Source organism: Carassius carassius, chromosome 25, assembly GCF_963082965.1.
Source record: "Carassius carassius chromosome 25, fCarCar2.1, whole genome shotgun sequence".
Lineage (NCBI taxonomy): Eukaryota > Metazoa > Chordata > Actinopteri > Cypriniformes > Cyprinidae > Carassius > Carassius carassius.
In genome coordinates this window covers 12,005,664-12,028,057 of record NC_081779.1, presented here as the reverse complement: position 1 = coordinate 12,028,057, position 22,394 = coordinate 12,005,664, and the positions used below count along the sequence as shown (strand labels likewise).

At 35.8% G+C, this 22,394-nt stretch overlaps 1 protein-coding gene across 1 annotated transcript; it reads left to right on the top strand.

Annotated features, from left to right (window-relative positions):
• Positions 1-577: 577 nt before the first annotated feature.
• LOC132104196 (protein lifeguard 1-like) lies at positions 578-18,655 on the top strand. The gene is made up of 7 exons (XM_059509479.1): positions 578-724; positions 13,573-13,923; positions 14,274-14,392; positions 15,209-15,409; positions 15,612-15,740; positions 15,886-16,029; positions 17,402-18,655. The coding sequence occupies exons 2-7, from the start codon at positions 13,596-13,598 to the stop codon at positions 17,549-17,551; spliced, it is 1,071 nt and encodes a 356-aa protein (XP_059365462.1). The 5' UTR covers positions 578-724; positions 13,573-13,595; the 3' UTR covers positions 17,552-18,655.
• The last annotated feature ends 3,739 nt before the right edge of the window (positions 18,656-22,394 follow it).

Genomic DNA, 22,394 nt, shown 5'->3' with positions numbered 1-22,394 from the left:
TTTGGGATTGTCCTCACACACAGCAATTTTGGATTGAATTCTGTAGTGTTGTCAATCGCAGTGTGCTCCATGGTTTTTCTCTGCTTTTTAAGGATGTACTGTTTGGCTTCTTTAATATACCAAAAGATGAAATTAAGGAATATTTTATTATTAACCTATTATTACTTCTTGCAAAATTTCACATTCACCGTAGTAAATTCAATCGTCAAAATCCTTTATATATTGTTTTTGAAAAAGAGGCTCAACAGTATATTCAAAGTATTTAATCTTCCAAGAATCTCAAAGCTTGTAAAACGATTCATTTATTTTATATTTTTTTGTTTTGTATTATTTATTTACTGTTGCATATGTCTATAAATGATGCTTTGCATGTAATGTCACCTCTTTGCACGTGGTGTTGATATTATCTGTATTTGTACCTTTGGTACTTTTTCTTTTTTTTTCTTTTTTTTTATTAATGCCAAAGACGTAGATATTTGTAGAACATTCTAGTGATTGCGTAATGGGAAAGTCGAAGACGTTTCTTAAGAGTCATGTGACTTGACTTATCATAAACGTCACACGGTCAGACTCTGACAGAGTCGCGGTGGGCGTGGCTAACGGATTCAGAGCAGACAAGCATTATTACTGCAGCCAACGTAGACGCTAACCAACACGGACTCTGTTTTTGTTGTCATTTAGCAAACAAACGTTGTATTTTGCTGCGCGTTTCATATACTGAAGGGTAAGTCTGTCTCAGTTTTCTGTCAACGCGTTGCATTTGCTTTTTTCTAAGGAAATATTGTTGAATAATGCAGGTGTAAGGACATGCCACTCGTGTTGTCATGGTGTTGTTTGATGCGCCAGTTCACGGTTTATGTTTTCACGCGATTAAATGTGTCAGCTCGGGCAACACATTTCTGTCCTTTTAGATGTATATAGAAATCATTTTTGTGTCTTATTCTACTACGATGGACATTCTATGTTACAACAAATGTGTTGGTTCATATATTGACGACATGCGTAGCGTGCCATCCGGTTATACCAGCGACAAATTAACACAGATTCATTGTTAGGTTAACCTTCTCCAGTTTTGATTGAACTAATAAAACGGCTTATTTGTGTGTACATTTTATTTTACATTTTTGAATGGCTTTCCTGTCATATATTTTCTGCTGAATGGAGGAAAGTGTGGTAACGTTACTTAAACGTAGTTTGCACCAGTGTCCCACGTGATTAACTGTTAATTAAAACGTTTTCTATTTTTAACCTCTTTAGTTTGTGTTAAATCTTAAGTAATTGCAGACCTTATATACAAAGCCTTTGTTAGGGGTACTAGATAGTGTTAGTAGTTCAGTTTGAATGGAGTGGTGGAGCGCATGATTTGTGGAAAGCCATTTAACTATTCTAACCAACTAACGTTAGTGTTTTTTGTTGTTTTTGTTACTGATACTTCTTTTTAATTACTAATAGGTAGTCAAATAATAACAAATACAGGTCAGTTTCACCATTCATTAAATACTAGTACTCATTATTTAAATACTACATACTTATTTAGAAATGTTAATAGTAACAATGGGAAAGGATTCTGAGACTAGTATCCAATAAATAAATAACTAGTGAAGCTTGAGGTACTGATAGCTATTGGTAATAAATACTAGTACCTATTGAATAAAACTGGTCAAGACAGGTATTTTGAGGCAAGGATAAGTACTGTATCTAATAACTATGTACTAGTATCTAATGAGTAGTAAAATAATTAGGCTGTAGTGAAATTGGGGGTGGGGGTGGGGGGGGTGGGGGGTCACTGTTGACCTAATTGGTATAGTGTAAAAATATCAAGTAACACAAAATTAGATACTATTTGTTGTAAAGGAATAACTGCTTAAACAGCTTGCCATACACAGTCTGTCATGGTTTCGTTTTGCCAAGCTAAGGGACAGGCAGTCATATTCAAATCCATGCTTGGTTAAATGCAGACTAAACAAACAACTGGAAAAACCTCATCACGTGTCTCTTGTGCAAGACATTGATAACTGCAGCATCTTCCTTTCAGCGTGACATTGCATTTTTGACATCGATCATGTGCTTATGCTTGGAGCACATGATGCATTAAGCCCAATGAGCTTTATCATAGGGAATCCTTGTAATATTTTTTAGGGATGCACGATAAATATCGGCTGATATTTAATGCGCATCTTGTCAGTAAAGCCAGTTCTGTAATCAGCAGTAAATCTCTACACGTGCGTGATTTCACGTGGAGCAGCATTTACTACACAGAGCCGTTGTTCACTGACTAGCTGTGTGAAACATGAGCAAAATATGATCGTGGTTTGGAGCAGCTTGTCAGTGAACAACGGCTCTGTGTAGATGCTGCTCCACGTGAAATCACCGTTTTTTTCCCCCCACTGATTACAGAACCGTCTTTACTGACATGATGCGCATTGAATATCAGCCGATATTTATCGTGCATCCCCATATATATTGTTTTATTTTCTCTCAAATTGATGTTCTCTTGTCTCACTATTTGCCAAGTCACATCCTACTCCCTTTCAACATTCAGGCCTACTTACCCCTTTCTACCCCTCTCAGCAAATTATACAGCTTGATACCCACAACCAATCCCCCAGTCTTGCTTAAACCATGATCACTTGTTTCTTGACAGTACATTTTGCATTGTTTTTCTGTTAGGGCCTGCACATTTTTTACAGTTTATCAAATAATAGGTGTCGGCGATCTATCCTTTTGTCTTGTAGCTGAGGAATAGGTGGCTGTTTTCCTGTTGGGTACAGTGCTTAAGGCCTGGTGCTTTTCAGCTGACTAAATGCTCAAGTTTGTCATTCAGTTGATGGACAATTGCAAATGTCTGCTCAGCCACTCTTCAAAGTCTTCAAACTTACCTGATTTAACTCAGTTCCTGTGCATTGGTTAGCTGCCGTAAAATGCTCATGCATGCAAATGCACCCTCTAACCACTGCAAACAGAGTCACAGATATAAAGCTGCTTTTTATTCAACCATGAACTTCATTATTTTATTTTGCATAATGTTATTGACATTTAATCTATGCCATTCAGTGTAGTTTAAAACCACAGTCTCCAATTTATATGGGAGCAACAGAAATTGTCATTTTTTAGCTGGTGATTTAAAACTTTTAGTTCAGACGTGTTTTATCAGAACATCATGGATTATACATTACTTTTCTCTTATGCTATATTATGCACTGTTAAAATAACATTCTATCTGAATATGTTTAAATGTAAATCATTTCTTTGATGCCAAAGCTGAATTATAATATGCTGATTTGGTTCTCAAGAAACATTTCTTGTTATTACCAATGTTGAAAACAGATGTGCTGCTTAATATTTTTGTGCAAAAGTTAAAAGTAACAGCATTTATTAATTTGAAATCTATTTCTCTGTAACAACATAAAAAGTATTTACTCTTACTTTTGATCATGCTCCCTTGCTGAATAATATAAATATTTTTTAAACTTACTGCCCCTAAACTTTTGAACAGTATAATATGTTGAGTTTTGTATTTCTAAGAGACACACTCTGTATGCATTAGAAGGGTTTGTACTAATTTTATTCTTCACTCGTATTCTAACAATTAAAAATGTTAGTTTTTGCCCAATCTGCTTTGCTTATATTTGTAATTGTTTCTCAAAATAGCTAAGTTTGTTAGTTTATCACAGTTTATCACCGTTTTTATAGAAGAAATAAATTTGCAAATATGCAAAGACTGTATGCAAGTATGCAGTATGCAAACAGATTTAGGTTTAGGTTTGTAACCTTGTTCACTAATGCTTAGTGATTTGTGCTAATTGTGAGGTGTTTGGCTCACTGCAGCAGTATTCCTTCCATAAAATTCCCTCTGAACCTCTTCAGCAGTAGCCAAGTAAAGGTCCTGTTTCATTTATCCACCACATCCTCAGATACCTCTAGCTGATTTTTCCTGCACGTGTTGTCATCCACATTCATTGCATTATATATATATATATATATATATATATATATATATATATATATATATATATATATATGATATTATCAATATAGTGTCTTAAATGGAATTACTGTTACAAGTTTGGCAACTTCTGAAAATAATTTTTCATCTGTTTGGTTTCTTCAAATTTTGATCTTTTACTAAATCTTGAATATTAGATATTTCTCCTTAAATCATCATCAATACGATGATACCCATGTTCAATTTTTATGACTTTAATTCTTAAAAGATGAATTTCAACAAGCACAAATTGAACCATAATTTATTTAAATGGGAAATGAGAATTCAGATTCATTAGCGGCTATAGGTATAGAGGAACAAACTGAAATAAACAAATTGAAGTAAACAAAAATATTTGCACTGTAAATCAATGTGTTTATGATTATGGTAATAAATTAAATAATCTGACAAATACAAATTTGCAATATCAAGCAACTTGACAGTTTTTACAGTTGAAATAGCTGGAAGGGACTGACAACGGAAGCAGCGCACATTCAAGTTAAAAATGTCTGCACCTGCTCTCATGTTTAAAATAAGTTGGATACATATTTATAAAGTTAGTCTCTGCAGGATTAAAATAAAACGCTAACTTGTTATTTTTTAGCTAATTGCCTTCATATTCTTGCTTTGCTTGGAATAAAAAGAGCTTGTGTTTTTCAGAAGCTGACTTCCCAAATACAACACTATATATATATATATATATATATATATATATATATATTAGGAGTGCTCTGATCAGGTTTTTGAGGCTGATCACCATTCACAGAAAGCAGTTTCTGCCGATCCAATCACCGATTAGGGCTGTCACTTTTGTGAAAAAATCATTTTCGATTTTTTTTAAGACATAAGTGTTCATTGAATCGATTGTAAAAATCGATTTTCCATGTCTAAATATATATATATATATATATATCAACACCAAATAATGGACGAACGTAAAGAGAGCGCTGGAAACACACAATTCACAAAATTCAAGTCAGCAATATTTCTTATTTATTGGCATGAAGTTTCGTGCAGAATAGCAAACAGCAACAGGAGTGCAACACTCTCGAAAAAAAGTATATGCAGTGGACTCACGATCGCACAGTTTGCACACCACTTTGTCCTCCATTTTCTTTGCAAAACACTAGATGCAGCGATTGAAACCGTGAAACTATAGGTGCGTAAAATTGCTCTGTATTTTCTGTCTAGCTTTCGCAACGCCTATTGCACTTTCCGAATTCTTTATTTTCTTTTTATGCCTGTTTGTTACATCTATATTTTTAATTGTTTCATTTCTTTTAAAAATAATAGTGTACATATTTGGTTAAAATCTATTCCCTATTTTCGTTTTCGAAACTTTTTTTGGTTGGTCTGATCAATTGTGCAATTGATTTTCGAACAAAAAGTGACAGCCCTATCACCAATACCGATCTTTTTAAAGCCTTCTTTTTATCATGTAGAATTATTTATAGTTATGATTCAATCAAGATTTTTTAACATTTATTCAGGGCCTGAATTTCATTTTTGAAAATTAATTCCTCTCTTAGGTGACTCTTGTGAGAGGATTTTTTATTTATTTATTTTCATTTGAGGGGTGGAGGGGGCCATTTTTTCAAAAAATAAATTTTTCCCCTAAATGTTTGATCATGCAATGTATCTATTTTTTTATTTTTACAATAGTGTTAATTGTTGCACAACAGCTTACACAGTGCAAGCCTTATTTTGTGAGCTGTATGTGAGGATCTCACATACTCTGTTTTAAGTGTGTATGTATTCCATGTGTGGTACAGAAGCAGCATTGACTGTGCTTTCCCACCGGAGTCCATGGCTGTTTACCACAAACACATTTATCCATTATTTTGATTTTAAATCCAAACATTGTTACTTAAAATGCTTTTTCAACATTGTAATTGTTTTGATGCTTTTGTATTAAGTACAGTAATACAATCTTTTATCAATTGTTCAATGCATTTTACTTTTGCACTTACTTTTAGATTTATATATTAAGTTCATAAAGCAAAACATTTAACTTTTCTTACGTTATCACAAACATTCTAAATTAAATTAAATCCTTTCTTTTGCATTTAAATCTTTATTACAAGCAATCCTGCGGTTCATAAAGTTTAATTAAGAACTTTAAAATCATTGCATTGTTTATCTAAAAGTGCTCTTTTCCTTTAAACCTAGCCAAAATACCATAGCCTATGTGTTGGCTGTGAAACACAGTAGACTTTAATTATATGCATTAATGGTGTAATTACTACATTTTTGTGTTAATGCATGCTCATATTTACTGCAAACAGTGCTCTGTTACTTTAATTCAGCGTGCTGTGCAGCAAAAATAGACTCACGCATGTTTCACACATACCCTGTTTGCAGTGGGCATGCAGTCTGTGTGCGTAACGTATGTGGTGTAGAAGTAGCACGGACTTATTGTGCTTTCACACAGAACGTGTTTGCAGTCCGCTACTGATCCACAGCTGTTCAGGCCACAAACACAACATTTGTCTATGATTTTGATTTCAAATCATGTAAAAAAATTTTTTTAAAAATTAAAAACCGTGCTCTTTTTCTTTTTAAAACTAGCCAAAAAGCCATTTGTTGATTGTAAAACACAGTAGGCTTTAATTGTATACATTTATTGTGAAATTAGTGCATTTCGTTGTCAATCCGTGTTCATTTTTACCGTGAACAATACGCTTTAATTCAGCGCGTGCAGCACAGCAAAAATAGACTCGGTACGTAAACGATCGCTGCACTGCTCCTGGAATGCACTGACATACTGCAACCGCTTGCAGTGTGAATGCTCTGATCCGTTAACATTGGTGCGTAAAAAAAATATGCAATGCATACGCACTGCAGACGGAATATGTGTGAAACAGGCGTTAGTGTGGAAACATTTAGTGATCGACCGATACATAGATTTTTTTATTACCGATACCAGTCATTTGCATGTTTATAATAAATAATTAATTTCCATAGAGTTGTATTTATTTAATGTTTATCAGCAAAATAATGGTTATATATTAAATGTTAATACAATTTAGGGTGTTTTAAACAAGTGAATCATGTTAAAAGTTACATGCGGTGGCCGTGTTGGAGCATTTTCTGAGCATCAACCCGCTGAGCGAACAGCAACATGAAAGCGGCTCCACCAGACTAATGATGCATGGACCAAATTTACAACAGAGAGAGAATTAATTTTTTTTTCAACATTTCATTCATGGCTGTATTATTTAACTCATGCAAAGTTATTTATTGGGAGAGGATATTGACGGATTATCTGCGTGACTCCGACTTCACGAGAATAACGATGAGCATAGACAACAGAGAGAGAATTAAATTCAGCACTTTTATTTCCAACATGCCCTCATTCATGGCTGCATAATAATTCAGGCAAAGTTACATATTTTTTGGGACAGGACTTAATGGTTTATTTAACATGACTCCGTGAGTTGGTCTTTATTTCTTAGAGCCAAGCTGCATAAACTAGCCTACAAATCAGGCATTTATGTAATGCAGCGGTTCTCAATTCCAGTCCTTGCGCCCCCCATCTCTGCATATTTTGCACGTCTCTTTTTGTAAATACACCTGATTCAGATGACCAGCTCAAATGCCGTTGTTGTTGTCTCATCTCCCCTCAGACACGCTGAATTCTCAAAACACCCTCAAGATGGCATTTATCGGTGAATCTGATATTACAAAACCGATATTCGATTATGATAAACTGCTTAAATATATCGGGGAAAATATCAGTAAATCGATATATTGGTCGATCTCTAGAAACAATCTCTGTTCTGCTGCAGACGCACCGCTCCTAAATGCACTGCCAGACTGCAACCATGTGTGCAGTGTGAACACTTTAATCCATTAACATGAACAGAAAAAATACGCACCACCTCATTGTTATTACACACTGTAAACGGAGCAATGTGAACCTGGCATTATTATGTGTGTGCGCTGCAATTGTGCTTGAGCGCACGACTTCAGGAAAGCTTGTGAGCGTTGAATGGTTTAAACACTGGCAAGAATTAAAAAGAAAAAATGCAATTTATAAACTATAGTGAGGATGCGACACTGCCTCGATAGTGCAAGTGACAATTCATGTGACGACTGTGCAGCATGCAGCTCGCTTATAGAGCAGACGTGATGTGATTTGAATTAGGGCTGTGCGATATGGACAAAAAAAACCTATCACGACTTTTTGATAAATTTTGCGATTTCGAATTTAATCACGATTTTGACGCACACAGACATGCTTTACAGTCATAAGTGCATTCAGTATAAATTTTAAACATATTTCCAAAAGAAAACCAATGAGAGCTTTATCAAATGTCTCTAGAACAGACATAAGTCAAAATAGTAAGTAAAGTAAAGATGTCAAACAAAATGTCTAGACATATGGAAAAAAAATAAAAATAAAATAAACCGTTCAAGGATTTTTTTTTTTTTTTTTTTTGCCATGCATCGGTCATAAAGCTCACTGTAGCGGTGCCTCAGGTGTTATATGTTTTGCCCAATATATTTATTGCCCAAGGGTCACACGTACTCCATCTGCAGCAGTGATGCGCGGGTCAATGTATTAATAACCCGTCTAGTACTAGGACCCGACCGACTGCGACCCGAATATCATTACATTTTTGAATGGCCCATTTTGAATCGCTCAGTTTGGATCAACCCACGCATCACTGACTCGCACGCAGATTTCCTTTGCTCTGTTAACAAAACCAGATGCGCATGCTCAGATCATAGACTGTATAAGGATCAGATATATGCTGCCTTACAACATGTCTCCTCTCGCTCAACCTGTGTCCTGTGCACTCACAACTCTCTCTGTGCTCACGTGCATGATATTAAATCTTTTAGCACCTTTCTATTTATAACCTTTTCTGTTCTCATCTTCTCATCTTCATGTTCTGCATCCTGATTGGTTCAGATAACATACTGCGGGAGGTCGGGGCTGCAGAAAATCGTGCTATAAAGCGATTTAGAAATCACGCACACTCAAATCGCGATTTTATTTCGATTAATCGCACAGCCCTAATTTAAATCCATTTGTATTTTGAGAGAGAGAAAGCGCGCTGTGATTCATTCATGCTGTTTGTGAAATTATGGCTCACAGAAATTTTTTTAAATTACTTTTTCAGTCATTTAATGAAGAAATATGAATTGTACCTCACCTAAAGCATAATTTTTATTTCACCCATGCCGAACAGAGACTGAGACGGTGCCGCTGCATGTTGAGCATGTAGGCTTGAGATCGGTTTTATGAGATCTGCCTTTTAAGAGACCGCCGATCAATCATCCATATATATATATATATATATATATATATATATATATATATATATATATATATATATATATATATATATATATATATATATATATATATATATATATATATAATCTAGGACATCTTGCATATGTTAAAAAGGCTTTTATCAAGACTTTTGTCACTGGATATGTCAGGGAAAAACTTTGTGGAATGGCTTTATTTAATTTCTGCTGCTGTGAAGGGGGACAGTGGAAAACAGGCCAGAGGCCACTGAATATAACCTTCTGTTAAATGCTGGGCAGACTGCTGAGCTGACATCAAGTCACGTGGGATTTGGCTTTCAAATGGGATGGTGTTGCATTACTGCTTTTATTCATGAAATCCGTTAAGGGGACAGAGATTTTTAATAATGACGTTTATTTTACAGTATTATCATAGGTGTTAGAGTCATTATGTCATGCTGACTAACTTGCCTTGTTTTATTCCCTTTTATTTTACAGTTGATTACAATTTTTAAATTACAGTGTTTAGTTATTAATAAATTCTTGTAATTTGATTCCAAGTAGGCCTAGTAGCAGTAGTTTTTTTTGTTTGTTTGTTTTTGTAGTAGTAGTAGTAGTTGTTGTTGTTTAGTTGGCCATGCTAATTTCCCCTATTTTTACATTTTAAATGGACCTCTCTGTCATTTAACACTCACTCTAAAAAAAAAAAACACTTTAGTCACAGGTTGACATGTTTAAATGAAGGGGTTTCTCATCAACTCATTTATTCAGATGCACCCATTGCATTTACTTCAACATCAGTGTCCATAGCAACCCCTCTCTCTCAGCTGCACATCCTGGGTTACCAGGAAGCTGATTTGAGCACCAGCAGTCATATGTGCTCTGCTGAAAGTGAGTCAGAGCTTCGTGTGTGGATAATGTATGGCTGGGTTGCCAGCAGGTTTTTGAGGTGTTGTCTTTTCTCAGTATTCAGTCAAAATTCCTACTGAATCAGGCCCTTTTGCCTTCTGCTGGCCCCTTTTGTGTTGAAATGTACCACTATTCAATGGACTGAATGAACTGAATCTGAAACTGAAGAGTTGGTTTGATCAGGGGCCTGTACCATGATGGTAGCTGAATAAAAACCATGAGTTAAAGGATTAGTTTTGAGTTGAGTTGACAAAACCAAACCTCTCCAATCCGGTTTTGTTGTGACCATGATGCTGTTCATCAACTTTCTTTGTCAACTCAGGCTTTGATCCTGAATATTAATGTATACAGATCATGTAATATAAATAAGCTCTATTGATACTAGAGTTTATTTATATTACATGATCTGTATACATTAATATTCATTTAAAATAATGCTTGTGTGTAAAAGATAAATGATAATAATAAAAATATCAATCACAATAATTATATAAATCACAAAATGACTCATTTTCAGTAATTATCATTAAAGCCAGACTTCTTTTATTATTTTTATTTTTTAGCATTAGTGACCTTTAATTTGGAGCAAGATAAACTGAGGGAGTGATTTTGTGTCAGACATCATTTCTCTTACATCTGATTGGTCCAAAGTCAGTTTGAGAATTGAGATCTCTAAACCAGAACATAACTTGCCCCGGAGCAGGTTAGCCGTCGAGTGTAAGTTACTATGGCATTGAATGCCGCTAAAAGCCAAGCCACTTACATGGTACCTAAAACCCAGGATTGATGCAAACTAACCTGAAACTTACCTGGCTAGCCAGGTAATCCAGCTTCATGGTAAAGGCTCCAGATCATCACAAGCTGAATTGATCTTTCCTGGAGTGGATTCATGGCAAGAAATTTCCCCTCTCAGCTCACCATTGTTTTTTTTTATTTTACTCTTGCACAAACTACTTTAAAATATTAGTTAATATTAGTTATTTGAAAGTTAGCAAGAAATGAAAAATTAAACTTAGACATTTTCTAAATGTATGTTATTGATCTTATTGTGAATTATTCTTTAATAATTTTTTTGGTTTGTTTTATACCTCAATTTTTAATTAAAATTCACCCAACAGACTTTTCTCTGGGACAGGCTTGCTGGAGTCCTCTAATCATTGAGTCAGCTTTAAACAGACACTTTTTTTTTTTTTTATGAATCTTGTAGTAGCCATTTAAGAAAGGGTATTTTCTTGTATATTATTTATGTTTAAATATTATTGGTTTGTGGTTTGCTTAGTTCAATTTGCTAATTAGGAAAATTGTAAACGTCATAAGAGGCGGTAAATCGAATGGCAGTACGCCAGAAGAAGGGAAGTGGGTCAGATATAATTTTTTGACTTGATGTTTCAGCCTTTGTTTTGGCCGCAGAAGCATGGTAGAGGGCCTTGTTCTGCACGCACGTCATATGTTTTTTTTGTAGAATTCTTTTCTTTGGAAAGAATTTCGTTTGGTATAATTTCTATCTTAATTTTAATGCATTTTTTGTTGGTCAGTTACTTGTCTAAATAAATGAAATGAAGAATAAGCAAACGTTTCACGAAATGAAGTGCGTTCAGAACAAGGCCTGCTACCATGCTTCTGCGGCCAAAACAAAGGCTGAGACAAATCTGTATGTTACAGTATAGAGAAAAAAAAGATGTGTTGCTACTTCCATTTCATGATGATTATAATGTAGTTATCACTTTACAAAAGCAGCTGCACTTCATATTGAAACTAGTCATATAACATATTTTTATTTTAATTATTTTTATTAGTATTCTTTTTATATCAAAATGATATGATTGTTTCATTTATTTAAAATCTGAAAAACTGAAAAGCTTATTTTAATCCACTGAAAGTCATTATAATTGTATTAACCCTTATGCGTTGTTGGGGACGTTTTCGTCCACTAGGGGGTAAAGTTGAGTCTTATTTTGGCCACAACTTTCTCTGTGTTTGAGCTAATGGAATGATTTTTGGTGACAAATCTTATTTTGACCCATATTTTGAAATTTTTCAAAAACTCAACGGTACACTGTGGGCAAATTCACTACCCTTTCGGGATGTTCATGGATGAAAACATCCACTAAATTAAACTGCTGTAAAAATGTATTAATCAACCTCAGTCCTGATCAAAACTACCAAATGTTTTAAAAAAATTCCAAGATTTTAATTCATTAATTACCAAGTTCATAAATGATGTCACTGATTTGGGAAAAAAACCACACAAAATTACATATTTTCAATATTGTGGACTGGATATTTTTTTACCTTTTATCACAGTCTTGGGCATGTCAAAGATTAGTAACAAGATTGGCTTTGATGCATTGTTAGTTTTTGTGCAGCATTAGATTTTAATTTTTTCTCCCTCATTTGTTGTTGGTGGCTGTTTTTGCCCCATTGACTTCCATTATAACAACATTTTTTTATTGCAAAGCCATGACACCATATAATCATGCATTCTTGATTGTTTGTGGTTTTCCCTTTTGGAAAGAGGTAACATTTGTTATTTTTTACAGTTGATCACTAGGTGGGACCATTAATCCTTTAGATATGCCTGTGTAAAAAAAGGCTTAGTTTCTAGCTTGGAGTTATATGGAGTATAATAGCAAATTATAGTGTGTATGTAACCTTAATGGTCCCACCTAGTGATAAACTGTAAAAATAACAAATTTTACCTCTTCCCAAAAGGGAAATCCACAAACAATCAAGAATGCATGATTATATGGTGTCATGGCTTTGCAATCAAAAAATGTCGTTATAATGGAAGTCAATGGGGCAAAAACAGCCACCAACAACAAATTAGGGAGAAAAAATTAAAATCTAATGCTGCACAAAAACTAAAAATGCATCAAAGCCAATGTTGCTACTAATCTTTGACATGCCCAAGACTGTTATAAAAAGTAAAAAAAAAATCCAGCCACAATTACTTTTATATTGAAAATAAGTCATTTTGTCTGTTTTTTTTCCCTCCAAATCAGTGGCATAATTTATGAACTTGGCAATTAAAGAGTTTAAATATTGGATTTTTTAAAAACATTTGGTAGTTTTGATCAGGACTGAAGTTGATTAACAGATTTATGCAAAAAAGTAAAATGAATCTGATACATTTTTACAGAAGTTTAATTGAGTGGATGTTTTCATCCCGAACAACTCGAAAGGGTAGTGAATTTGAACAATCCACAAGGGTTAATGATCCGTTTCTGTTGTATTACACAAATAGAGTATCAGGCTGTAAGCTTGGCAACAAGCTAACGTACTCTATTGAAATCAACTATTTCAATACTACTAGTTCTACATTTTCATAATGTTTAGGATGCTACTTTAGATTTGTAGTGTCACTATTTAGTTACTATTCTTTACATTTGAACCATTCTGTTTTCTGTCAATATCAGGATTCAAGTGAGGGGAAAGAGACATGTCCCAGGACAAGCCAAACTATCCTATAATGGGGGAGAATAACCCCCTTCACAACAGTGTCTATGGGCCACCCAAAATTGATGCTTTTGGAATGCCTCCACCCAACTATAGCCAGGGTCCAGGGGCACCTCCGTATGCAGCACCAGGACCTTACGCCCAGCCCGGTTACGAGCAGCCTCCGGCACCAGGTTTTGGCCCTAGTCCGTACCCACAGGGGCCCTATGTTCAGGGTCCCTATGTTCAGGGGCCCTATGTTCAGGGGCCATACCCTCAGAGTCCATACCAGCAGGGGCCCGGCCAGCCTGCCTTTGGTGTAGATCCTAATGGCAAGTACCTTTAGGAAGTTAATAGGAGAGGAAAAACTTGTTTTTCAGTGTGTACCAAGGTAAAAATGCTTAACAGAAGAGTTCCAACAAAAGATTACTAGCTCTGTTAGGACTGAACATGTATAATTTGTTCCATTCTTACCTTATCCATAGTGCCTGCTGTTACAATTAGGATGTCTCTGTGAAAACTATAAAATGTGCTTTCCTTTCCAAACCTATAGAAACTATTTAAATCTGTCCCTTAGTTCAGTTTTCCATTTATGTGGGTGTTTTATTGAATGATGTGAGTGCTCTAACATACATTAGATTTCATCCATCACATGTATTATTTGTATTTGTTTTTTTGACAGCTTCTGTGGAGAGCCCTGGATACCACGGTGGAGATGGACCCCCCTCTTACGATGGCAATGATGAGTTTGTGAACTTTGGCTGGGAAGATAAGAGTATCCGACGGGCCTTTATTAGAAAGGTAAGCAGTAAAAAAGCAGTATACTTTGGACTTAAGAGACATATTCAGGTGGGATCTTTATTGAATTAATTTAAAATGAATTTGTAGAAAGAGTCTCATGATCCAGGTTAAATGAGCAAGAATGGAGCCTTCCAGGGTCACAGTTCCAGGTTTCTCAGAAGCAGTTGTTGTCGTATATTTTTTTCCATTCCTATTTGCTTAAATGGCAAAAGAAAAATCAATATTGTGCTGTATTCAAAGAAATAAGGAAAAACCCTTACAGCAGATCACTATTTTTTGTAATTGAATGCCAAGGTAATATAACAATAAATGTTATAATGGATTACATTTGTTAAAAATTTAAATTAAAATGCCTTGCTATATTTACAGTGTTAATAACTGTGGAAATGCGTGTGATGGACTTTTAGAATCTGTGGTTCTAATGTGAAAAAGTTCATCAGTGTTTAAAAGTCAAAGTAATGTTTAATGTAATTTTTTTGGTCAACAAAAGTGTGCACTTTTAATAAAAGTGTTTTTAAAAAGCCAATGCTGATACTAAAACTGCCACAAAGAGGCCTACTTTTGTTTATTAGCCAGAAAGAAGAGTAACTTTTTTGTTTATTAGCCAGGTACGAGTAAATGGTCAATTATGATCCAAATTTAACATGCATTTATTACAGACTATACAGTATACACAGTTAAATGTCAAATATGTGCATTAAACACAGTTACTGGAATGAAGCAATTTAACAAATGGTCTTATTAAATGTTTGTAACTATTGTATGTAGCAGTACAGTGTGTCAAAGAAAAACTCTGTTCCCTGTCTCCTTTCTCAGGTGTTTATGGTCTTGACCGTGCAGCTGTTGATCACCTTCTCTTTTGTTGCCGTTTTCACCTTTGTAACTGATGTCAAAGTGTTTGTACGGAGAAATAAGTGGACGTACTATGTGTCCTACGTTGTCTTCTTTGTTTCACTGATCGTTCTCAGCTGCTGTGGAGAGTTTCGCCGCAAACACCCATGGAACCTGGTGGCACTGGTACAACTGCCATTACTTACACATTATTTAGTGTTTTCGTTCTACACTGTGCAAGAAAACATGTGCAGTAGTGTTTTGTGAACTTAAAAAAATTTGTTTAACATTGTTTAATGTTTTAATATAGAGTGAACTCTAAGTTTATATTTCAATTTAGGTTTGTTTACTCTGTACTGATTAACCCCTTCCTGTATTTCTTTCTCAGTCCATCTTGACCCTGAGTCTGTCCTATATGGTTGGAATGATTGCCAGCTTCCATAATACAGATGCAGTTATCATGGCAGTTGGCATCACTGCGGTGGTCTGTTTCACAGTTGTGCTTTTCTCACTGCAGGTTTGTTTGCTCTAGCAGTCTCATAGATTTTCATCTTTAATTTTATTTTATACACCCTTTATGCTACCAAATCATGTCTTCCATGCATCCTTCATATGTGGTAAACACCACTAATTTTCATTGTCCTTCTCTTTTTCAAAAATAGAGCAAATATGACTTCACTTCCTGCTATGGTGTTCTTTTTGTCTGTATGATTGTCCTGCTCCTGGCCTCTCTCCTCTGCATCTTCATCCAAAATAAAATTCTCCACATTGTCTACGCCTCGCTCGGGGCCCTGCTGTTCACTTGTGTAAGTACCATACCTATTAGCATTCTGCGGTTAACTTCGTGACATACAAAAAACAAAAAAAAGGCAGTGATTTGTAATCAAATCATGCAAATACTCCAAATGGTTCAAGAACAGCATGCAATGTACATTAGGTATGCCTTTAATAAGGAATTTTATGCAAATTTTACAATATTGTTAAGGGGTTAATATTCTTTTTTTTTAATTCAACTAAATGTATACTTCTATATTACTAAGACTGTTAAATTCATCAGACCTTCTGTTCTTCAAACAGTTCTCTACTTGCATTAATGAGAACCTTTAAAACATCTGGCATTCTAGCTGTCAAAAAAATAATAATAATAAAAAGAAGTGTAAAGTTGTTGTACATCTAAGCTTCTGTCTCTGGTTAGATTTGCACAAAATGTTTTCTTCTTTCATGTCTTCAGCTATTTCGGCTTATTCAATATTCGGCTTATTCAAGACTTAAGAAAAGACTTTGTATTGTAAAAATTTCAGCAAGATAATGAAACTGGTTTTTCAAGTGCCAAAATAGAATTGTGATTGTGATTGTGACACTGCTTTCTCAGAGGTCTAGACTAATGGCTGGAGTGGGGCTCTGCTGTTCCACATTAAGATTAAATGACCATTAGAGAAAAAAAATACAAATCAATTTTAGGTTTTTGTGAGGTAAATTTAAATCGTTTTACCATCTGTCTTAAGCTAGGTCCCCAAACTTCAGCCCTTTTGAAATTTTCAATATTCCAGTCTGACTGGCTGTATAAAATCATATGCCTTTGAGATCAATGAGATTAAGCACTTGGAAATGAAATGGTTGGAACACCAGGAAATTACAATTGCTCTTATGCTCACCGAGGCTGCATTTATTTGGTCAAAAATATAATAAAAACTGTCATATTGTGAAATATGATTTCAATTTAAAATAACCTTTTTCTAATAGTACATATTCTAAAATGTAATTTAATCCTGTGATGGCAAAGCTGAATTTACAGTCACTTTTGATCAGTTTGATGTGTAATTAAGAAAAAAAAAACTTACTAACTGTAAACTTTTGAATAGTGAACTAGTGAAACTGATGTAGGATTTGCTGATGATTTAAGGCCATATGATTGTGTGGTTTCTGAATAAAACAAGATTGGTGCTGCTAGGCTTAGTGCTATGTGGTTGCTAGAGTGTTCTAGGTTATTTCTACTGTAGGTGGTTGCTTACAAGCCTACGTGTTAAAAGATCCCCTTGCCAAGTCTCTATAATATTCTAAATATTATTTGAATAACTCCTTTAGTGTAAGTCTATGAGATCTGAAACCGTTCAGCTTGCTTTATTTCCCCAAGCACAACATGAATGTGGCACTCAGTTCTTGTTTCTTCTTTCACAGTTCCTGGCTGTGGACACCCAGCTTCTCCTGGGCAACAAGAAGTTGTCCATTAGCCCAGAGGAATACGTCTTTGCAGCTCTTAACCTTTACACTGACATCATCAACATCTTCCTTTACATCCTAGCCCTTGTGGGTCATACCAAGGAATGAATGCATTCCCTTCCTGTGAGAAGAGGGAATGCAGTCCACTTTGCACGGAATGATGTACCACCTCACATCTCATCACTTTTCCTCATATGCTTCATTTATTTGTCTTTCACATTCCCTGTATGTCAACATGTACAGGCTGATCAGGCCATAAGCTCTTTGTCCTTTTCAAATTGGCAGTTGCAAACTCCACTGGCAATTTATTTAAATGGCGTGGCCGAAATTCACTCAACTAACCTTTGCACATGGCCTGGTTGACAATGAGGGAGCAAGAAAGCAAATATCAGTGAGTGGAGATTTGTATGGCAGAGAAATGAACATTACTGATACTAATGTGCTCCACTAGTCAATATAACGTCTCTGCATGATAGTCTAACACAGCTAAAAATGTCAGACAGACATATAGATACTTCTCCAAACATTTGAATATATTCAGAAGCTGTAAATCAGATAAAGCGCACGCCTCTCTAGTTCTAGGCATGAATATCTGAATATCTGGCCATGCTGCTCACTAATGTGTGCATTTCTATTTGATAACATTAATGCTTTGCAAAATAATACCACCAATATCTATACACTCCAAGATGACAAACGTTTGTTCAGTTGACTATTATCTACAGTATAACTATGAGAAGTAAAATAAAGCCTGTATATAGTTTGTCTTTCAGTTTTTTGAGAGGAAGGTGAGCTTGTGAGGTTGTCCTGAAAAACTTAAATCTTCCCAAAGGTCAGTATTTGAGGCTCAAACACTACATGACTCTTTTCCTCCTTTTAATGCTGACTACTTGACACATTTTTTGTAGTGTATATGTGTGTGCAAATGAGGTAAAAAGATGTATGACCTTATTTTAATAAATGTGAATGGAATATTGGATTTATTTGATGCTTTGCATGTTACCTTGCAAAAATGTTCCACGTGCTGGAGAATAACAGGATATTTTTAGGATAATTCTTGCATTTGATGTTTTTGTGGTTATTTATAAGTTATTTATTAAAATGCCAGAGGAAGCAATAGACTGCTGGGTAATGGGAAAATTGTAATGAACATGGTAAATTTAAGAGTGATACATTAAATCAATAATAATAAAAAAAAACACTTAACATTGACAGGCTTTTCTTTAAGAATTTTAGGGCTAATTGCAGTATACAAAGAAAGATTTCTGTTTACTAAAATTGTGAAGAATATTCACCCTGCATGGTTTCAGGTGTAAATGTAAAATGGTTTGAGAGATATTTAGTTAACTTAAAGCATTCACTGACAGGTCATGTACCCAGCTGAAATCTTCTATCTTGCATGTGGAGCTCTTGAACACAGAACTGGCTGCGAAAGTATGCATAAGCTTTTTTTTGTTGGTTTATATTAATAAAATATTTGTCTTTATTACTAACTTCTGCATAAGTAAAGCTATAGTGGATTGAGGTGTATAGAGTGTGTTTGGGCTTTGTAGATCTCTTTGCACTGTACATTTGATTTAAACTGAGGATAACTTGTATTCCTCTGCAGCCTGTTTGCTTTTCAGTACAAAAATAAAACTTGAGGAAAACACTGCTTGAAATTGTCATTGTACTTTTAGTGACTGGATTAGATAGCAAATCATATATGAAATGTCGCATGATGTGAATTGTTGAAAATGATTGTAAGACTAATTTTAAATGAATCAGTATCTTGGAAGGAATCATTTGAGTGAATCAATCAAACACCATAGCTTGTTACGTTCCATGTCAAGTTATCAACGGCTATTAATACATTGATCAAATTTGAGTTCACTCACAGAAAAACAGGGTCAGAAGCTGTACAAATCATTTCGGGTGTTAATATGTATTAACCATTTATGTACAAATGTCTACCTTTTGAAAAGGGTACTGCCCCAGTGACTGCTTTTGTGCCTTTTTTTTCTGAGTGTGATGTATGGAAAATATGTAAAGTTGACTAGTATTTGTAGTTTATTAGTATTTGTTGCTTAGTCATGACCTAAAGTCTTATTTTTTTAGTAAAAAAATATTTAAAAAAAAAAGTGTAAACTGTTTTTCTTATCATATGATCATGTAAAAAAGTAGAATTTGTTTACTTTAGTATATGGTTTTATATGACTGTAAACATGTTGCCTCTGAAAGAGACATTATAAATAATTATACACATGCAAAAACAACAGTAATAGCATAAAGTACATATTCTTAGTGAGGAAAAAGTCCAAAAAAACACTAAGGGGACCTATAGTGGAAGAAACATAAAAAGACCAGAGTGGCAGGTGATGTATTTGAAATATCCACATCATAGACAAAATGACCAACTCGAATTTACCTTGTACTTAAATCAAGTGTAAAGTTTTAATGTTGAGATCTGAGATTAATCCTTTAATTCCTGTAGCTTTTATAGTTAAAAATATTATTCAAAATGGTTGAAAATCACTTCATATTAAACGCATTGTAATACTAAACTTTTTTAACAATTAATGTATGTTTTAACAGTAAGGAAATTTTCCATGCATCTCTCAGTATTTAGTTTGCGCAGTTTTTTTTGTTTTGTTTGTACAAGTAAGTCACAGGCCCTGATGGTCTTCCCTGTGTACTCCACAAACTCCTTCTCCTCATCCTCTACGTAAAAAAAACTATTTCTTTTAAGGTTGTAAACATTGTAACATTATTACAATACTGTCTGTCTTTCTATTTCAAAATTTCACATTTAACTTTGGAATTTATGGTGAAATTTACCTGCAATTTCCAAGGGGAATTTTTTTCTACACCATTTTTTTTTTTTAGTTTTGGTTCATTGTAAGCTGGTACCTTGCGGCATCTTTTTCTGCACTTCCTGTCATTAGCAGTGAAGTCGAAGGCCTTACTCTCACCCGCTTTTAAACTCATATTTCTCTTAGATTACTTAATATTTCTATTTTATTATTAGTGAATGACTGCAGTTTGAAACGGAGCTAGACTGTATGCCTCAGATCGCTGTCTGTGTGGTCATGGCTACGATTTGTAACAACCTCATTCTTGCGAGGTGAGACTGCGCATGCTCACTGCAAGACAGGCATAAAGTTGACTTGACGTTGGACGATTTTGTAAACTTAGGGACCGTCTATAAAGTTACATACGACATTGGTACACACGTTTCAAACTTCAAAAGCATTTGAACAGAATTGCTTACAGTCACAAATTCATCTGTAAAGTGTTCAGGTAGGTGTCAAATATACCTTTTAGATTTTTGATGTTTATGAAAATAAACTGCCAAACAAAAGTGATATTTTTTTACTAGCTAAGCTCAAACACAAAATATGCCATAATTTAAAGCTAAATAGCATTTGAGGAGAATGACTAATAGTCACCCAACCTACTGTAAAGTGTTCATGTATGCGTCAGCTATAATGGTTATGTGACTTCCCGAAGAAGCCATCTCCATCCTGCTTCAATGACTACTGTCGTGTTGCACTTACTCCCATCATCATGAAGTGCTTTGAATGGCTAGTCATGCACCACATCAAGTCTGCCCACCCCCCCTCCCTGGACCCCTTCCAATTTTGCATATCGGTCCAACCGGTCGACCGATAATGCTATCGCCACTGCCGTCCACTCAGCACTCACACATTTAGAGAAAAAAGACTCATACGTCAGAATGCTGTTCATAGACTTCAGTTCAGCATTCAACACAATCATCCCTAAACAGCTCATTTACAAACTGGTCCAGCTGGGTCTCAACACTTCGCTGTTCAACTGGCTGTTGGACTGTCTGACTGGAAGACCTCAGGCAGTACAGGTCGGCAGCAACACATCCAGCACCATCACACTGAACACTGGGGCCCCCCAAGGATATGTGCTGAGCCCCCTCCTCTTCACTCTGCTGACCCAGAACTGCACACCGTTACACAACTCCAACCTCTTCATTAAGTTTGCAGATTACACGACTGTGGTGGGTCTCATAAGCAACAAAGATGAGACAAACTACAGGAGCGAGGTGAGCCGCCTGGCCAGGTGGTGCAGTGACAACAATCTCTCTCTGAATGTGGAGAAGATGAAGGAGATTGTTGTTGACTTCAGGAGAGCACACACTCAGCATGTTCCTCTGACCATCAACAGTGCGACTGTGGAGAGAGTGAGCAGCACCAAGTGTGTGCACATCACAGAGTACCTCTCCTGGACTGAAAACACCGTAGCACTGGCCAAGAAATCACAGCAGTGTATGTACTTCCTCCGCAAACTGAGAAGAGCTAGAGCCCCGCCCCCCATCATGTACTCCTTCTACAGAGGCACCATCGAGAGCATCCTGACGAGCTGCATCACTGTGTGGTATGGCGCCTGCAACGCATCCTGCCGAAAGACTCTGCAACGCATAGTGAGAGCAGCTGAGAAGATCATTGGTGTCTCTCTCCCCTCCCTCCAGGACATTTACGGAACCCGCCTCACCCGTAAAGCCCTCTGCATCACCCACACACCTGTCACATAGCTTCTTCAGTCTGCTGCCATCAGGGAAGAGACTGCGGAGTCTCCAGGCCAGGACCAGCAGACTGAAGGACAGCTTCATCCATCAGGCTGTCAGGAAGCTGAACTTGCTCCCGAACTTGCCCCCCCCCCCTTCCCTCTGAACTATGAACCCCGCACCCCTCCAGATCCCACATCCCCAGGTCCTTTCACCCAGACCCCCCCCCCCCACACACACACACCGCCACACTTACATACGACACTAATGGAACTGACGTCATTCTACCACCTCATCAGTCAGTTAAATAAAATAACTGCTCTTGACTGCTCTTGACAAAATAACATCCCTTGTCACTTTAATCAGACTGAATAAGCTTTTTTCCCCACTAAAAGCCTTTTTATCTGCACTGTTTGTTCACTTCACTGGTTTGAA

What these genes read in the sequence shown, in the direction of transcription:
- LOC132104196 (XM_059509479.1), top strand. Translation starts at nt 13,596, where the DNA reads ATGTCCCAGGACAAGCCAAACTATCCTATAATGGGGGAGAATAACCCC. An exon ending in CTTTGGTGTAGATCCTAATG is followed by an intron (nt 13,924 to 14,273) that starts GCAAGTACCTTT and finishes TTTTTTTGACAG; the next exon opens with CTTCTGTGGAGAGCCCTGGA. An exon ending in GGGCCCTGCTGTTCACTTGT is followed by an intron (nt 16,030 to 17,401) that starts GTAAGTACCATA and finishes CTTCTTTCACAG; the next exon opens with TTCCTGGCTGTGGACACCCA.